Genomic DNA, 20,429 nt, shown 5'->3' with positions numbered 1-20,429 from the left:
TCACATTTTTCGATTAAAAAGTTGCAAGCATTAATAAATCAATAAATCACAGATACAGTAAATTAAATTTCATTCAGTTTTATTTATGAGACAGTCATTTGTATTCACTTTTACAGAAAAACCCAACAGTTTCATTGAGCAAGCATGAAAACAAGGAAGAACTCCCTCTAACAGGTAACAGTACAATGCTCCTCCAATGCTGCTTTCTGATATTCTGGTCAGGACGGAGAGGGAGGAAGAGTTGAAGAGAGGGAAAAATAGAAACAAACACACGAGGACTGAAATCCCATGAAAACTATTAAGAAAAATAAAACATACAATTACATAAAAAACATAAAATTGTCAACATCATATGTGCCAGTGTCTTTTACATGCACAAAAAGGAATAGGAAGAAGCGAACATTGAATCCTACCCCTTCACATTGCTGTCGTTATCTTAATTTGCAAAAAAAAAAAAAAAAAATGCATCTTTATTATTATCATCAAATTCACAGCATTAGTGTACTCAAAAAAGGATTGACTTATGATGATGAATGCAATCAATTGAAAGACATGCTCCAGATATTACATTCCACAAAACTTTTCACACATTGTATATCAGCAGTCATGTGTCACAGGTATGCAAAATGTTTAATTTTTCTCTCTATAAAGCATAAAAACAATGAAAAGTTTAATTACAACTCAAGTCACGTTCACTAAAAAATAAACACTGAATAACAAAACCAATTTAATTCATATCTATCTACATTTCATTTTATTTATTTGAAATTTCACATTAATTGTGACAGACCAGAAGCAAAAAAAAACATACCAAAGGTCAGTCTGAACAGTGCTTCAATCCATAAAGTTCCCTTTTAACACCTTGTGAGTTGTATTGAGGCTCAATCTGGACTGAATTAGGTCAGACTGTTTCATGACTTCGTCTGTTTGTGACTTGCCAGGTGGTACAGCAATGAACTACGACGAGAAAATCTTTTAGAACAGGTTTGACAAGTATACGGCTTCTCACCCGTGTGAGTTCTCATGTGCATCTTCAAATTATTCCGTTCACTAAAACATTTCCCACATGTTTCACAAGAATAAGGCTTCTCGCCTGTGTGAACTTTCCTGTGACGAATCAAATGAGAGGGGTGACTGAAACTTTTCCCACATGCTTCACAAGAATACGGCTTCTCACCTGTGTGAGTTCTCATATGAATCTTCAAATTAACCCGTTCACTGAAACATTTTCCACATGCTTTACAAGAATACGACTTTACATCTGTGTGAGTTTTTATATGAACATTCAAATTATCCAGTCGACTGAAGCCTTTCCCACATGTTGCACAAACATTTGGCTTCACACCCATATGAACTATCAAGTGACGGACCAAAGAAGAATGCTGACTGAAAGTCTTCCCACACGTTTCACAAGAATGCAACTTTACATCTGAGTGAGTTGTCATATGAGACTTCAAATTCGCCTTTTGACTGAAAGTTCTCCCACATGTTTCACAAAAATACGGCCTCTCACCTGTGTGAGTTCTCATATGCATCTTCAAATTATACCGTTGCCTGAAAGTGTTTCCACATATTTCACAAGAATGCAACTTTACATTTGTGTGAATTGTCATATGACGCTTCAAACAGCCCAATTGGCTAAAACTTTTCCCACATGTTTCACAAGAATACTTCTTATCTGTGTGAATTTCCATATGACGCTTCATATTAGGCCTTCGACGGAAAGTTTTCCCACATATTTCACAAGAATACGACTTCTCACCTGTGTGAATTCTCATATGGAGCTTCAAATAAGCATTTTGACTGAAACTTTGCCCGCATGATTTACAAGAATATGACTTCTCACATGTGTGAGTTGTCATGTGAACCTTCAAATTATGCCGTCGACTGAAAATTTTCCCACATATTTCACAAGAATACGGCTTCTCGCATGTGTGAGTTTTCATATGAGTCTCCAAACGAGTCCCTCGACTTAAGGTTTTCCCACATGTTTTACATATTACCCTCTTATCAGAGACCGGTCCTTCCTTCCGACATAATTTACGTTTTTTAAAGGCACTTTTCTCACCTGTTTCCTCACACTGCAGATTTTCACCTTCAGCCCGCTGCTCTGACGCAGTAAAGTTGCCCACATGTTCACTTGGAAATGTATCACATCTAAACCTCAGTGAAAGCCTTCTTGACTCCTGACTGGTCCCGGGTTCCTCATGGTCCTCAATCTGTGGAGGTTCTGGTTCCTCATGGCCCTCTTTAAACTGTAGAAGACCTGGTTCTTCTTCTTCCTCTCTGATCTGTGGAGGTTCTGGTTCTACTTCTTCTTCCTCTCTGATCTGTGGAGGTTCTGGTTCTTCTTCTTCCTCTCTGATCTGTGGAGGTTCTGGTTCTTCTTCTTCCTCTCTGATCTGTGGAGGTTCTTCTTCTTCTTCTTCCTCTTTGATCTGTGGAGGTTCTTCTTCTTCTTCTTCTTCCTCTTTGATCTGTGGAGGTTCTGGTTCTTCTTCTTCCTCTCTGATCTGTGGAGGTTCTGCTTCTTCTTCTTCTTCTTCCTCTCTGATCTGTGGAGGTTCTGGTTCTTCTTCTTCTTCTTCCTCTTTGATCTGTGGAGGTTCTTCTTCTTCTTCTTCCTCTTTGATCTGTGGAGGTTCTTCTTCTTCTTCTTCTTCCTCTTTGATCTGTGGAGGTTCTGGTTCTTCTTCTTCCTCTCTGATCTGTGGAGGTTCTGGTTCTTCTTCTTCCTCTCTGATCTGTAGAAGTCCTGGTCCTTCTTCTTCCTCTCTGATCTGTGGAGGTTCTGGTTCTTCTTCTTCCTCTCTGATCTGTAGAAGTCCTGGTCCTTCTTCTTCCTCTCTGATCTGTGGAGGTTCTGGTTCTTCTTCTTCCTCTCTGATCTGTAGAAGTCCTGGTCCTTCTTCTTCCTCTCTGATCTGTGGAGGTTCTGGTTCTTCTTCTTCCTCTCTGATCTGTGGAGGTTCTGGTTCTTCTTCTTCCTCTCTGATCTGTGGAGGTTCTGGTTCTTCTTCTTCCTCTCTGATCTGTAGAGGTTCTGGTTCTTCTTGTTCTTCTATGATCTGTGGAGGTTGTGGTTCTTCCTGCACTTGACAGTTTGTTTCCTGTTCAGAGAGCTCCTCCTCCGACCAGTCATGGTGCTGTGGGAGCTCTGCAGGGATAAAAAAAAGTTCAAGATGAAGGATAAGTTACATTACTGCTACTGCTCCAGCTGTAAAAGAAAACCCAAGACTCAAGCAGTGAAACCAAAACTTTCTCTTGTGACACCGTTGCTTATTGAGCACTTTGAGCTGCTGACCGATTCACTTTTTGGATTAGCTTTTTGTAGGTGGTATTTTCTCTCACCTTCTCTTATATTCACTCAACAGTCTGTTAACTGTTTACTCTGCTACCTGAGATTAAGTGATAATGTGACGTTAGGCTTTTAAACGTTCTCAGGAACTGCCTCTTCAAAAAACATCAATGTCCAAAACTTTATTGGGCAGTCGAATGAGGGGGAAAGTATAGTTCCTCTGCAGCTGGATGATGGACTTCTCATCCAACAGACCACAGTATGTGACACTTGGAGGTCCGGTCTCCTCTATCACCTTCCTGAACACTGATATCTGCCAGAGCTGTGTCCTCGTTGCACTCTACACTCACTTTTCACATGACTGAACTCACACCTATAGCTAAAACTGCACATGTAAATTTATTGCTGACACAGCCGTGGTGGGATTGATAACCAAGAGGAGACGGCCTACACAGAGAATGTCCAAGTCCTCACATCCTGGTGTCTGAACCGTGACTTCTGACTGAACACCTGCTGGACTGAGGAGCTTGTCTTTGACTTTAGAAAATTGAGTGAAACAACACATAGCAGCCTGGTGATCAGTGGAGACTGTTAAACAGTCGTTACTGTTACTGTTAAACAGTCGTTAGTTTACAGAGATGTGCTGTGAAAGACATTTAGAATTTGACACACATTTTCTGCACTGTCCACATGGGATTACCTGTGGATCTCTGGTAATTCGTGACAAGAAGTGAGTGTATTTGGAACTATAGTCTCCTGGAATAAGGGGCATTTGAAATATTGAAAGCACAACAGATAAATCCTGCTTGTGTCTGAGGTTTATAAACCAGCGATGGAGATCCTCCACCAGTCAGAACCATGTGTTCATTCAGACCTTTCCATACCTGCTGTGTGTGATGGGACTGGAGGTTTCCACATGATTCCCAGAAGTCTTCTTCTCGTACAGCACAATAGTTTGGTCAAGCACGGTGAAGATTACCTTTGGGACGCTCGGGACTCTCAAGAGAAAAACAAGACAAAGTCACTGATGTGAAGGATGTGAATATTTCACAGTGATGGGTGGATGAGACAGAGTAGGATATATTTAAATTAGAAACTTTTATAAACAAAAATATCTGCTCTTTTCAATAAAACTGAAAGTAGCTGTGGGGGTGAAGCAACATTTAGGAAACTGTCATTAGGTTCTCTGAGCTCTGGAGCTTCAGTGGCAAGTTTCCAGTTTGATGTAGTTCAGACATGTTTTCTTTTCCCAGCAGCACTTCAAATCATCATTACCCTGAAATATTTTAATCTTCCTAATTTTAATTATAATAAAGAAGGAGTCACAGGAATGTCATAATAAAATTTAAATCTGTTAAAAAGAATAATAATAATAAGGAAATAAATGTGCAAATATAAACACATAAAACATACATACATACAAACATAAAAACATAAATAAATCTGTTAAAAATAAGGGAATAAATGTGTAAATATAAATACAAATAAATAAATATTTTTTATCTTTGCTTTTCCCTTTGTTTTTCCATTTTTTGTCATTTCTATTTCTTTTACCTTTTACTTTTTGTCCCTTTTCTGTTTCCATTTTGCTTTTGCTTTAGATGCTTTTGAAGAACAGTGCAATGCGGATGTGCAATACAGTGAACAATAGAATGCAATACAGAATCTGCAACACAAGAATATATATTTGGAAACAGTATCATTTTCTCCCACCTCAATCACCCAAACCCACCCCAGTGCTCTCAATCACTGATTTTTCAAATGAAAGGAGGAAAACTGGCAGAAAAGTCCGGATTTTCCGAACTATAAGCATCTTTAAAGATTGACAGAAACTTGTCAACATTAACAAAGTTTTTACATTGTCAGTTTTAGTTTGCAATTTGTTCCAAAGGGTTTAGTTCTACTTAGGATTTACTACTGAGATTGTAAAAAGTGGTGGTGGTGTACAGTCATTTATTTATTTATTTATTTAATAATTAATTTATTTCGTTTATTTTCTTATTTTTATACAAATTTAAATTCATTTATTATTTATTTCTCTTTATATCTACACCTTTTTCCTTTGTTTTTGTTTTTTTTTTTAACAGATTTACTTTTAATTATGGTACTCCTGAGACTCCAAACACCTGCTTGCAAACATCCCTTTAGAAATCTCAGCGGGGAGCAGCAGTGGACTCTCCTCGTGCGCCCCTAGACACGCCCACTTACTACCATATATGGTCAACGTAAAGTCCCTCCGGAATCTGTGGCCTGCTGATCAATGGACTTTTCCGAAGATGCGAAAAATTTAACGGAGAGTGAAACAGAAGCGCTTATGGTCAGGTGGAGGCAAGGAAAATGATATTTAGTGTAAACAGTAGAATCGCCAATAAAATGAAATCGAGTGAAGCCAGCATGCTGTCAGCTGGTGTGTTTCCTCAGAAGCGGAGGAGAAGCGGAGGAGACAGCGTCCTGTCAAAGTTTCCAAAGTGTTTCACTGCAAGTCCTGGCTCAGCTCAGATTATTGACCAAACAAAGGGTAGATTGTTATGCTTGGATTGGTAAAGATAGGCGTTTATTCTGCAGATATTTCTGACCATGCAAAACGAAAGAAAAATATATATTTACTATTACTAATGTATTTCTTGTAGTGTTTTGCAATATACTGCAAAATGTACACATATTGCCGATTTCAGTATTGCTATTCTATATAAAATCTAAAATATTAAACCTCATATAATTGAAATATATTTCCTAACATTTTGCATGATATTTTCCGTCATTCTGTATTATATTTCTGTTTCATGAGGGTAGCAGGCTGTGGCAGTTCATCAAATAAAAAGACATCGTCAGGCAGTACTGTTAGCGACACGTACGTACAGAATATAACAAAAGCATGTATTCAGGCAGAAAGCTGACATGTGAACACAGACCAGGGGAACACTTGAGATCAGGGAAGCTTCTCTAAACACCACTCAGCAGGCTGTGTCTGGAGCGCAGAGCGCCTGAAGGATCCGAATCCTGACCCACACCGCGCTGCAGACTCCACAGATCAGTAAAGTAACCATCAGCAGCCTGTCTGAAAACGCAGCTTGATTATAAAGATGCAGGTAAAAAAAAGACACGCTGCTGTCTTAGTATATATAAAAAAACGCTGCTTCAAACCTTGAAAGTCTGATAAGTGATTAAATTAAATGTATGAGATTAATCTGGCTTCAATTCTGTGACCAAAACCTCCATGAACCAAGACTATACAGTTGGGTAGGGTGCTCATTCTCATGTCAAAGTCACTTTTTCAAATCCAGACATCAGCGCAGTTCACATACACTTTCCAGCCCGTTTTCAGCAACAGTTAGGTTTATAAACGAGGCCCCTGGACAGCTGACAGCCTGGCTGAGACACAGAAGGAGATATTTTATATCTTACTTCACTATTCCCTTTGCAAACACCACAAACAACATTTCCTGTGTTTCTGACACACATGCTGTTTAAAACGGAAGGTTTCTGCTTCTAACATGATTCCTACTTTTTCACTTATGACAACCACTGCAGCTGCAGCCTCGTTTCTGTCTGCCAGCCTCCAGAGAAATCTTAACAGTCCTCCACCAGTCAGCTTCATGTGTCCATTCACACTTTACATACCTGTTCTGTAGAAGCTGATTTGACGTTTTCCGCTGGTTTCCAGTAGTTTGTGCTGACGTTAAATCGTCTCCTTGTACTGGATGATAATTTATATAAAACAAAAAACAAAAAACAAAAACGGTGAATACTTCTCCAAAAGCAGCAGTAAGTCACTCCTTGATAAACTCTCTGAAAGCCTGAACTGAGCTGTGGAAGCTAAAATATTTCCCCTGTGAGACAGAAAAATACAGTCTTCAATTGAAGTTTGTATGTCTCAGCACACTGAATGTAACTTGGAGCAAAATCTAAAATGCACCGTGCAAATCTATATTTTAAAAAGCATTTAAATTTAACAGACTTACTTATAACTTCACGATGTTGACCAGCTAATTTAGTATCATCACGGTACTATTCCTCCCTCTGTCTCATCTGCCCTCACTGCTTCTTACTGCTCCTGTCTGCATCAGGTGAAGGCTGTCCTGCTATCAACATACATTGTGTTTGGGGGTGTGTGTGTGTGGTTCAACCACAGGAGTTAGAGGGAGGGGGCAGGAAATAAATTAATGTTTAGAAAACACCTTAGTGGATGTAACACATTAACTACTGGGCCTGAAGGGTTTTTTCCCTTTTTTCCTCAGGCCCACTCCAGATAACTGAAGGCAGTTAGCAACACTGGTGCACCTGCACCATTAACAGGGCTCTAGATACACCCCTGGACTGAACAATGCAGAGAGTGAGCAACTTCAGTGGTGTGGTGGCCTGGAGGTTCTGCAGAGCTGAGTCAGCTCGTGAAATCATGCCAGTGCTATGTCTGTGTTAAATACATATTTTCATTGCAGGGGCCAACACACAGGGACAGAGAACCACATACACCCAGGGGCAGTTCAGGGCCACCAGTTACAGTTTTTACATTCTGCTTTTGTGCATAGAAAAATTTGATAAACATAAAACAGCGTGAAAGCAGAGGTCGTCCACTTTGGGATTTCCAGACTTTATGTTGTATCTGATCTCCAGCATGTCTTGGACACTTGGGTGCAGAGAGGAGCAGAGCGGTTGACCGATCACCACCTGGTGGTGAGTTGTATTCGCTGGTGGAGGAGGAGACCGGACAGACTTGGCAGACCCAAACATGTTGTGAGGGTCTGCTGGGAACGTCTAGTGAAATCCTCGGTCAGCATGGTTTTCAACTCCCACCTCCGGGAGAGCTTCTCTCATGTCCCGAGGGAGGCTGGGGACATTGAGTCCGAGTGGACCATGTTCTCCACCTCCATTGTCGAAGCAGCTGCCCGGAGCTGTGGTCGTAAGGTCTCCGGTGCCTGTCGTGGCGGCAACCCCCGAACCCGGTGGTGGACCCCGGAAGTAAGGGCTGCCGTCAAGCTGAAGAAGGAGTCCTGTCGAGCCTTGTTGGCTCATGGGACTCCAGAAGCAGCTGACAGGTACCGGCAGGCCAAGCGAACTGCAGCCCGAGTGGCAAAAACTCGGGTCTGGGAGGAGTTCGGGGAGGCCATGGAGGAGGACTATTGGTCTGCCTCGAAGAAATTCTGGCAAACCGTCCGGCGCCTCAGGAGGGGAAAGCAGGTCTCCGCCAACACTGTTTACAGTGGAGGTGGGGAGCTGCTGACCTCAACTGGGATATCATAGGACGGTGGAAGGAAGACTTCGAGGACCTCCTCAACCCCGTCGCCACGTCTTCTGTGGAGGAAGCAGAGGCCGAGCTCTCAGAGGTGGACTCGTCCATCACCGAGGTGGTTGGTAAGCTCCTCGGTGGCAAGGCACCGGGGGTGGACGAGATTCGCCCTGAGTATCTCAAGCCTCTGGATGTGCGGGGACGGTCTTGGTTGACACGTCTCTGCAACATCGCGTGGCGGTCGGGGACGGTGCCTCTGGATTGGCAGACCGGGTGGAGAAATTCGAACAATTGCATCAATGTTTATTCGATTGATGGGTATTATTAATTTATTCATTACAGTGTTAGAGTTCTTTAGGAAGACACATCTTGATAAACTTTTTATTTTTTGTCAGGTTAATCTGACCTCAGCTTCATCTCTTTGGAGCCATTAATTTAATTCAGTCTGACATTCATTAAGTGTATTTTTTTTTTTACATTCATTGATTAACTTTGGTTTTGGTCTTTGGTGAGATGAACACTGATGTGTTTGATGCCTGATTTAAAAGGAATTTGGCAGAGTTATGTGTCATGAACAGCAAAAATTTCACATCTTTTTAAATTTCCTTTTAATACAGAAGCTTTTAAACATTTTTTATTCATTCCATGGACAATGGAATTGGATGTTTATCTTTCATAAATAATATTGTGCTGTCCATCTCAACTACTGCACCCAACATGTTTAGTTTATTGACGTCGTTACACTTTTTAGAGTAAATTGCTCACATTTAAGTAACTAACCCTACAGGATTTCTAAACCAAGCTTAAAAGACACTAGAGTGCCAAAAACGCCAAAATGTTCCTGCGCTGATAACAAACTATTCAAAGGCTTTGCAGAAGTCAAAGAAGAAAATAAAGCAATTGTCCTCAATTAAACTTCTTTAATTTCAAAGTCCATCACTAATCTTCTGTCATTATGCACGATTCTGTCCTTTAAACAGTCCAGACTGTGTTTCTGCTGTAATGTTTGACGTCCCTGTTAGATGTTTGGAGAAAATGTAGGTTAATCATTTGTAGCCTGAATTTCTGCGTGAAGTCTGAGGTATCAGCCTCCTGCTCTCCATACGTCCAGGGTCTCTGTTCAGTTTTGGGATGGTGGTTGGGAGCACAGAGGTTATTCTGCCGCTCAGAATATGAGCAGCAATACCTCTTTTGGGGGATTTTCAGAGTTTTCATACTTCGCAAGATAAAACATTTTCCAAATCTACATTAAATGTACAGTAAAATGCATTCTCTGCATGTAATCCATCCTGAGAAGCAGCCGCTGCACCGTAGCACTTAGGGAGGATCTTTAGGGTTGACTGCCTTGCTCAGATTCACCGCCCCGGTGACCCGGTGAACTGCTAAGCGTGAGATTCAAAGGAACCTCTTTGCCATGCTTCGCCAGTTTCGGAGTATCTGTATTTATTTTCCTGCACTCCTGAAGCACCGGCTGATACGGGTCCCTGAGGAGCGGGACCACTGAGCACCCCTCCCCTTTGACCAAGAACAATATTGTCCCGGACCGACCCGGGAAACAGCTGTAAATAATATGCAACGCGTATGAGAGAGGAAATCGCAACCATTTACTGGACAGGTTAATTCCTGCAGGTCGAATCTGGGTGGGTAAAGACCATCGTCCCGGACAGGAAGTGGCTTCACAGGCTGTGTTTTCCACATTACTGCTCAGAACCCGCCTCCAGCATAACATCAAATTCTACATGAGGATTCCACCACATGGCTTTCCACAGTCTATAACCCAAGTACTTTTTATAATTTTCATATTGAATTAATCACATTAGTAGGTTTAAAAAGTACTTTCAAGAGTAGCAGTTTTTCTAAATCAATTAAATATTGTTACAGCTGTTTTGTTTATCCTGACAAACTTATTTTATTAATCTATTTGATGGTTTTTACACCTGGATTACATCTAAAAAAATAAATAAAACTTGGAGACGTTCAGTCCACAAATAAAATATATTCAGTTTCAGCGACGACTGAAGAAACACAAAAAAATCCTTCACATTTAATCAACTTCAACCCTTTATTGGATTCACTAAGACATGAGGTTATACTTAAGAAAACTTAAGGTGCTGTTGGAGAATATTTTTATAGTTTCAGGATTTATAAAAATAAAAAAAACACATCGACAGGGACGGCCCTGTGGAGTCAACAACTGCCCTGATGTGCAAGTTTAAGGACTGAAGCAGTGAGAACATGCAAACTCCTACATCGTCTCACACATCACACACTCACATCCTCTGGCATTTCATGGATTCTGATATTGCTCTTTATCATGTCTGTAGCCGCACATATTCTCTAATAGTATTTTTTATCACTCATTTCATGTATTCCATCTTATTTTTCAGTATTCTCAAACTGTTATACTTGTGAAAATGTTAATTGTAGGTTTGAAATATTTGCCTCTCAAATTCTATTTGAATTTTAATTAAAAAAAAAAAACCTTAATAAAGGAAACCCAGAAAAAAAACTCTGAAAACACCCGGCAGAATAATAAATGATAAAAAAAAAGAACCAAACAGCATTTCAAAAAGCTTGGAAAAAAAGACAGTTTATCTAGAGTTGCATTAACTCAGTGGGCATTAAAACAGTTAAAAGACTGAAACCGACAGCCATGTGATGAGACATGAAGAAACAGCACAACAGTCGCACAACAGTCACACAACAGTCACACACTCAACACAACAATGAGCATGAAGCAGATGTGTGGAGTAAAAAAGGGCAGAGTGTTTATTGGTTCTCAGTTTTCACACTTGGCAGCACATCACTCTTGTGCGAGGTCACAGCGCCGACCACAGGCATGACACAGACACACACAGAACCAGGTAAAAGGGTGAAGGTCAAAGGTCGTCTCAACATCACCCTGTCAACTCCGATGACTGAAACACAGGCTGCTGCCGTCCTTGGTAAACAGTGAATGATGCCTGACTTGTGCACAGGAGGCACATATTCACATTGGTTCCACTTCTCCACCAAATTAAACAGAAAAAAAAAAAAAAAAAAACTTCATCTCAACTGTTCATTTTTACATGATAGTGAAAAACACTGAATTCCAAAGGTGATTCACTCAAAACAGGTACTACAGGGGAAATTGTGCATTGGCAGCAAGTGTGGTCAGGTTGAAGGAAACGTCACAAACTCGTAGTCCAGGAGGAAAAAAAAAATCACTTTGCATTCATTTGAGTTGTTTTCCACTCTCACCAAAACAAGATTATCAAAAGCGAAATGGTGTGAATAGTGATTTGCTTTGAAATTAAAAAAAAAAGAAGTAAGTCTATTGAAACATCGTAAAATGCAATAAGTGTTTTAACAATTTCTGACCATACACTGTACAGAAAAGATGCTAAAATAGAACAATGTAAACTCAGGTCACAGTGAGGAAAGCTCATGGAAAAAAAAAAGACCCAGACAATTCTCCTAAATGAATGAACCTGCAACCTCTCAACTGTGGCTGGTTCTGAGTCTCTGAAACTAAAGAATTCACACAACATGTTTGATTTCATGTGTCTCTTCTCATCACCAGCAGTGAAGGTCAGATAAAGCAAACAGAGGAGAAGGTTCCGGGTGCAGCCTGCCAACAGCGCTCAGCTTCTTCTCTCCGGTCGTTCACTGACCCAAAAGTCTCCAGCTCCCAATTCTTGCAAAGCCGCTTTGAAGTTAATCAATACATTGCAAATGACACCACTGAAAGTTTGATCAACAGAAGGTAAAGAGTCTCAATCATCCACCTGCGTCTCGCAGCCGCTTTCACCAAACCGGCAGCGTTGTGAAGCTGCTCCTCATCCACAGTGCTTCACTTGCTGCTTTATAGCCTCAGCTCCATCATACGGAGGAGTCTCGCCTGTGCTTCCTGCTCCCAAATCCCCGTCTCTTTTACAACACCCCCCTCCCCCAACCCCCGGCGTGTGTGTGTGTTTGTGTAGTGTGAGCTGGTTACTCTCACTGCTCAGCAGTGGCGGCTTGATTTACATTGTCTTAAAAAAATAGAGCAGTATGCACAGGCGTGCGCACACACACTTGCAGTGACTGTCTTTGGCTTCCTCATTCATTCCTCCACAGGTTGATCCACTGTCACATCTCTCTTGGGCAGAATACAAAGGGCCGAGCGTCTCCTCGTGGACACCGAGCCGACTCTTCCTCAGGTTGGAAAGAGTCAAACCGAGGCAGATGAGCTCAGCTGTACGTTGTATCGCGTTGAGGACTGTTTCAATACATCAGGGTGTTTCTGTGGACATAAACCTGGAGAGCAGGTCTGCCTGCGAAGCACTTTAGAGAGGAATCAACATGGATATGTTCACTGCTCCGTTCCATCCGCCAATATCGAGCGATTAAAACGGGTTCTGTCTTCAAATTAATGAGCAGATGGGACATTTGCCTCTGTGCACGGAGGAGCAGTGCAGGGACTGTGATATTGGGAGTGAAGATTGTGTAAACATACATTGTAAACAGCTGCTTTAAAAGGTTGATTTAAAATTGATGTCAGAAGAGTGACGCGCCACTGCCGTGCTCATGTTTTTACAAAAACAAACAGCAACAGTCTGTGGCACACGGAAAACTGTCCCAGGTTTTCTGCACTGAAACACCCTCGTTCCTCCACTTGACAAAACTGGAGCTTCTTTCTCCCTCCTGAAATTTTATCATCCTTAAACAAACAAACAGTGATGAACTTCACTTGGCACTAATTACAACCAAGGTGCTTTATGCTATTTTCAAATCAGACACAACATTATTGAGGGCCTAAAGCTGACCTGGGTTCTGCTTAACAGTATGAGGGGCAAAATGAAAAAGAAGAAGAAGAAAAGTAATGGGGAAAATAATAAGAAGAAAAGTAATGGGAAAAATAAAAATTGCATGTAAAAAAAAAAAAGTTCCATAAAAGAAAAAAAAAAAAAAAACCACAACAAATAAAACAGTAACGTTCGAATGTAACAGACGAAACTACATTGTCGTGCAACCATCTACTACATGGTAATACTGTGAACTGCACCATACCTCCCAAAAAAGTAAAAGAAACTAACAACACAAAACAACATAAAACAAACAGGATAATTAAAAGACTTTGTATGGCTCCAGGTAGCTTTGTGAGTGTCTGCTCCAGACCACAGGCTCCAACCACAGAAAGCAACCGGGAAGAGATAAAATCATGTGTCATGAGTTCTTGTTGCTTTTAATCGCCGACTCTTTCACAGTTTCAAGTCTTTAGTGTTTGTTAGCGTGTGCGAGTCCGGTGAACCGAGCGTCGTCTCTGAGCGGATGGAGAGAAAAAACACTGGAGAGCAAAGTAACGCAGGTCTGAACAGAAGTTTGTCTCCTTTACCCAACGGTGAACATGTCTTAGCTTAGATCCTGGGATTATCGTACCTTTTGGGAACACAAACGACACAGTCCAAAGCCCTCCACCCAATGCACTTATACACACACACACGCACACACACACGCACACGTACAGAGTTAATATATATATATGACAAAAAGCAGGGCTCAGTTCTGTTATAAAAACATTCAGGAGGAGTGGGAGTCGTTTCTGCTGGAATTGATTGCAAATCAGAGCCCTTACATTTAGAATGATGCAATCAAATAGGCTTGTGTGTGTGTGCGAGTGTGTGTGTGTGTGTGTGTGTTCATGTAAATAATCCTGTGACTTTGAGCCAGAGTGACTGAAAAAAGTGAGACTCAAGTGACTAAAATGTGTTTCTAAACCCTCCAAAGTCCAGTGGGTTATTCTGATGTGAGTGCGCATGTCGAGTGTGTGTTCAGTCCGATAAAAGCTGGAAATCTTGCATTAAAGCAAGGCAGGGACACAAAAACATGGTTTACCAACTTTTTTTTTTTTTTTTTTTTTGGGGGGGGGGGGGGACGACAAACAATAGAACTGAGTATTGTTTCGGTGGGAGAGGAGGAGTGAACGGGGCGCCACTGAAGTGCTGAACAAATGACGAGGAGCAAGCGGGAGACGAGAGCTGTGGTGCAGGTCCTTGTTCAGTAGTCAATACTTCCAGACAGTCACTTCCACCCACACGACCTGGCATTCACGCACACACACACACACACGCACGCACGCACGCACGCACGCACGCATGCAGGAACTCTGGTTAAGGCAGTGGTGGCAGGTGAGGCTGCAGTGAGGCCAGGGCTAGAACCGGAGCGTCTGCGGTCAGGGCTCATGGCAGTGAAAGCTCCCACGACAGAGTCGGCGCTTCTCTTCATCCTCCTCGACGTCTTCCTCGTCCCCGTCTCTCCTCTGCTCAGTCGCTCTCCCCAGCAAAGGTCACTCAAACGACATCAGGTTGGCTGGCACCTGGAAGGACCGGAGAGCGGCGTTTAACACGGGTCCAGACAGGTCCAAAGTCAGGACACTATGGGTTAAAATCCTGCTGAAACTCATTTGTGGAAGCGTTAACCCAACAAGTTTAAAAAATAAATAAATAAATAAATAAATAAATAAATAAATAAATAAATAAATAAAATTTAGCAAGTCTGACTGAATTAAACTGATTCAAGAAGAAAATTCACATTGTCTTTGAATCTACAGCAGTAAACTCTTCTGAAAAGATAATGTAATCATGTTTTCTGATGCTTTTATCCTGCATTTTCCTTTGCTGTTACCTCAGACCAGAGGTGTGGCACGCCCCCTAGAGGGGGCTCACGGCATTGCGGCAGGGGAGGTGCAGCTCAGACATGGTGGCAAATAAACATTTTTCTCTGGCTGTGTCTGGAGTTTTTGCAGTGACAGTGAGTCTGTTCGAGGTTTTATTCTCTCTGCACTTCTTGTGTTTTACAAGCTATTATAACGCAGAAAAGCAGTCTATAGAAGATATCTTAAAAGCACTAAAATGTTGAAAATTTAAATTCAGCGATGCAAAAATTGTGAGACGTTATGAACTTCTAGTAATTTCACTGCTGTTGTGATTTCTCTTAAACTTTATTTGACCCGTTTAATATTAATTTCATCATTTATAGCAGTTGTAAATGTCCCTTCACGGGACTATAAAACATAAAAACTTAACTTTTTTTGGTACATGCTACTGCAGACAATCTGAAAATGAGCAGAATCCCAGTGACTGAGAAGGCACGGCAGCAAATCAGCCTGTAAAACTCAATAAGAGAAGAATTCCTGCAGATATGCGTTCTTATAATTTGATTAAACTGTGATTTGAATGAACGCAGCAGAGACCAAAGAGCTTCACACACGTCAAACTGGGTCTGGAAGTGCTGTCACATGTGCAATTTATTGTTCCTGATATGTCTAATATCAGATTTCCTGTTGCAGTTTTTTACTCCTTCACACATTTTCTATGTGAACCGGTGAGTTTTAGGACGGAAGAAAACCTATGAAAGAATTAACTCCAGACTCAGGAATCACCACAAGTTTAAACACTGCCTTAGGCATGACGATCAGGGTTTTATTTAATGCATTATGACATTAAGTAGACTCCAGAATCATTGTAGTGTGTGTGTGTGTGTGTGTGTGTGTGTTCACACCTGTTGCCTGTTGCTCTGACAGGCTGCGCTCAGATGTTTGAACCACAGCTGTGCGTTCCCTCGGTTCCCGGCCTGGTACTTGTAGGTGTTACCTAGGCAACAGAAACAAACAACAGGAGATCAGCTTCCAAGACTCCTCTTTCCACCTGCAGCCTCGGCGGCCTGGAAAGATGGCCGAAGCCTCGCAGGACCCAATGAAAACAAAGTCACTGTGAAAAACTCAAGATTGATGTCAGATGATTTGTGAATATGTGTCTAATTTTTTTTTATTTCACATATATAAATGCCAGATCTGACTAGCATGTGGTGACTTAAGTTTAGAGTTTTTATATTAGTGAGCTTTATATTTTGCTTAGTGAGCACATATACATATAGAGAAAGGCAATGCCTATATTGAGACTTAGAAACTTCAATAGTGAAACACTTTTTAAGGTTGAAAGGTTAAAAGAAATTAAAAATGCAACTAGAATAAGTTGACAAACATTAATAGTGACACACGCACAGATATAGTCCAGAAAAACACATACATTCAAAAACTAGCCTACGATATTGTCTCTTTATAAGCAACCATGTTAATTTTTATTTTATTTGGTATTATAGACTTATCTTATCTGTTTTTTATAGAATGCACAGTGTTGCAGTGGTTTTGCTCTCATGTCACTTTCTGTTAAGGCCTTTGACACAACGCCAACGTCTCCAAACCAAACATCACGTCCAGCGTCTCTTTCTCTGCTGTCCGACTGCCACTCATCAGGCCAGACACTCGCCTCCACTCTCTCTATTCCTCCTTCACTCTCTTCTTCCTCTTTCCTCTGTGTTGCTCTGGATTGTTAACCCCAGGTAAATCGATTCATCCACCCTCCACTCTTTGCATCTTGACCTTTTGCTCTTACTTATAGACATGATTTTATTCTTGTCTCTGACCTTTATTGCGCTACGCTCTCTCTTTTTTTGTTGTTTGCTCTTCTGAAGGATATGTTGTATGTACAACAGCAATATAACACAACCGGGGATATTTAGTCTTTTATTGAACATTCGGTGACAAATAATTGTAAAGGTGTGAATGTAAGACAGCTGTTGTTGTGGTTGTTGTCTAAACACAGGCCTTAAACAGTGGAGTCTGTGTAACTAACAATCCGAGGACAAAGGAGTCTATAAATTATAATCACAACCTCCAGGAACCATCTGAAAAGTTTGACTGCTGCAATGCTAACCATGAGCTGCATCCATTAGAAAGAAGAAAAAGAAGGTACCAGCAGCTGTTTGATTCAAAGAGTCTTGATTGTCTTTAAATAAATAGAAAATTCATGCTTAAAGGTGCCTTAAGGAGTTTGCACGTTTTATGGAAAACAGCGCCCCCTGCAGGCCTTGGGCGTAATGCAGCTTAGTGAAAAACACGTCCCTGCGGCTCGCGTGCACGGGGGGCTCAAGTAAAATGCAAGTTTCTTTTACCTGGTGGAGTCTGTGCTGGAGTTGTGGCAGTGCTAGAAGCCAGTCTTTTCTTACTTTCTGGAAGCTCCTGCTCAGTTGTTGCTCACTAAGCGTCTGGCGGAGTAATGGCGGACAAAATGAAACCTATCCAGTCGGAGCGTGCATTACGTCATTCCTTTCAAATTCTCCCCCAAAAAACTCTGGTGCCGGACCGGCACTGCAACTTTCAAGTGACAATTTAGCGCTGTTAGAGGTACTTGTAATGAATATGTCAGGGCACATTGTACACATCATTAAAAATGTGCAACATATTTATGGTGGAAAATAAGTATTTTTAAGGTTGAAAAACTCCTTAATGCACCTTTAATAAAAGAAAAAAAAAAGTTCTGCAAAACCTTTTCCGAAAACTGAGCCTTATAAAAACCGGGGTGGTCTAAGAATCAGTGTGTCTTATATTTGGACCAACACGTTTTTTTGCAACTCTGTGCTCTTGAAACAAAGTACTGACATTAAATGGGATGTTTTATGCTCATAAAATGCAGAAATCCAAATTCCCAACTAGCATCAATGTCAATTTCTATCTACATCAAAGAGGAAATGAAAACAGCCTTTCTTTGTCAATGAAACACAAAAACGGACACAAACTAGAAAACCAGATGGAACCAACATTCTAAGAAGACATAACTTCAAGAGAAGACGTCCGCGTCAGTGACGTCTGTGACAGAGCGAAGCAGAAACATCCCTGGAAGTGAGCAGTAACACTGCTGACAGCAGATTCAGATCAGCTTCTCCACAAACAGCTTCATTCATGAGAAATACTTGAAGTTACTGCCCCAAAGAACAGAAGTAAAAGTTGGATATTTTCTTCAAATTTTTACTTTTAAACCAGAGGTAGTACGTTTAAATTTTTTTTAAACTGTACTTTAATTAAAAGTCTGTCCTTTATTAATGCATAGCAGTTTTTTCCCTTCACAAGTATCTTTTTTGTTGTGCAGTTTTTATACTTATTCCATGTCTGCTGCATTGGCGCAGATGAAAACTGATGATGGCAAATCATGATGGTTGAAAGATTGAACTGTCGACGTTAGCGGTGGTACTTTAAAGCATATTTTACAATGGAAATGTTGCAGATCCACTCGGGATCCACGGCGACGGCGTTGCGTCTTGCTATTTCCCAGTCAGTGTAGCAGAGATTTTTTTTTTTTTTGCATCAATACATATGATGTATAGATGCGTTTTGAACTACTAGAGCTGACGTAGTTCAGACAGACACAAGGCAAGGCATTGTGGGTACTGTAGTTGATTTTCACAGTAGTGGACAGCTCATTCTCCGAGAAAGTTTGGTGCACAAATTAGTTTTTAAACGTGCTGTGCTCATTTTAATCTAATGTGTGTGTAAGTGTGTGTGTGTGTGTGTGTGTGTGTGTGTGTGTGTGTGTGTGTGTGTGTGTGTGTGTGTGTGTGTGTGTGTGTGTGTTACCATGTTCGGAGTCAGTCAGCAAGAAGACGTCAGGATGCTCGGGATCGTCTGCCATCATGACCATCAGACCAACCACACAAACACTCTTACTGGAGGTGGACTTGAACTGCAGAATAAAAACATTATTAGCTTAACTTCTAAACTTTAAAAGAAGACATAATCACATGGGTTTTCTGTGTGTGTGTGTGTGTGTGTGTGTGTGTGTGTGTGTGTGTGTGTGTGTGTGTGTGTGTGTGTGTGTGTGTGTGTGTGCACGCGCGCTCCGCGAGGCTCTCATTACCCTCTGAGTGACACACAGGACTGCAGTGATCTCATTGGGCTCATTACTCAATGAGTGCTACCATCTGTCTGTTCACTTGCTTCAACAGTGTATACATGCGCACACACACACACGGACACACACATGGACACACACACACACACACACACACACACACACACACACACACACACACTTTCATGTCCACTCATTTACTTTGTCCTTCCATTTGTAATTGCTCACTCTGCCTTTTCTCCTCCCTGCTCTCCTCTGAGCTTCTGTACTGTTTCAGTGAACGTTCTTGTCAAACACAAACAGCCAGTCCAGCCAGCTTTTTTTCTTTTTCCTTTTTCAATCCTGTCAAAACCCATGAAAAATGTGTCATGTGTTGTTGTTCTGTTCTCTTTGTCTGAGGTACAAAAGAACACCAAGACAAGAGAGGAACCATTGCGTGATTTCCTCCTAGTTTCCTTGGTAATCACACCTGTTATGAGACAGTAAAGCTATCAAGCGTCGTCTGTTTATGAAAATTGTGGATGGTGGGCTAATTTCTTCAAACTTCTACAAACAGCTGGAGATGAAAAGGACAACGTCCTCATCTATTCAAACACACAATGCTTTTCTAGCTTTCTATCTCAATCAAAGTTTGAGACAATGAACGTCGTCGTACAAGAGGAGTGCCAAACTCACTTCAGCTCGAGTGCAAACCTCCATCTCCATTTGAGAACAATGAGGTCCAACCATAAGAACGAGACCGTAAAACCCCATCAGCAACAAAAACACGCTGAAAACGTTTTCCTTTGCTTAAGCACAAAGATGTGAAAGTGTATCCTGAATATGTTCAACACAAATAAAGCTCTTAACGGAACTTACTAGGAGAAAAACAATTTTCTTTTTCTTAAAAGGTTCAATCTGAAATCCTTCTCGTCACAATAATTCTTCTCAGACTGATCTTGGCAAAAAGCATCGGACAGTCTCCGCAGCCTTCTGCGCGCATGTCCTCAGAGATTACATCTCAATGTATGGATTGCGCGCCTGTTACTTCAATAGCAAAGAGAAACTGGTTTCAACTGCAGCGTCTTATTGCAACTGGCCGCTCTGGGTCTCTCTGCTCTGTTACATCTGGTAATCTCACTAATACTGAACAAAATGAGAACTGGATCAAATATAGCGAGATACTTTTATAGAAAACGGTTTGATGTTGGCTCAATGT

At 41.2% G+C, this 20,429-nt stretch overlaps 1 protein-coding gene across 2 annotated transcripts in view; it reads right to left on the bottom strand.

Annotated features, from left to right (window-relative positions):
- Positions 1–14,407: 14,407 nt before the first annotated feature.
- Positions 14,408–20,429, bottom strand: part of ralgps2 (Ral GEF with PH domain and SH3 binding motif 2) — an 81,372-nt gene continuing 75,350 nt past the window's right edge. For both annotated transcript variants that reach the window (XM_030082653.1, XM_030082654.1), the window contains 3 exons: positions 18,958–19,063; positions 16,047–16,138; positions 14,408–14,862 (listed from right to left, as the gene is read on the bottom strand). In XM_030082653.1, the coding sequence (XP_029938513.1) occupies positions 14,833–14,862; positions 16,047–16,138; positions 18,958–19,063 (228 nt within the window). In that variant the 3' untranslated portion in view covers positions 14,408–14,832. The remainder of the gene's footprint in view (positions 14,863–16,046; positions 16,139–18,957; positions 19,064–20,429) is intronic.

Source organism: Salarias fasciatus, chromosome 23, assembly GCF_902148845.1.
Source record: "Salarias fasciatus chromosome 23, fSalaFa1.1, whole genome shotgun sequence".
Taxonomy (NCBI): domain Eukaryota; kingdom Metazoa; phylum Chordata; class Actinopteri; order Blenniiformes; family Blenniidae; genus Salarias; species Salarias fasciatus.
The sequence above is the reverse complement of the archived record's forward strand: the minus strand, read 5'-3'. Positions and strand labels throughout refer to the sequence as shown.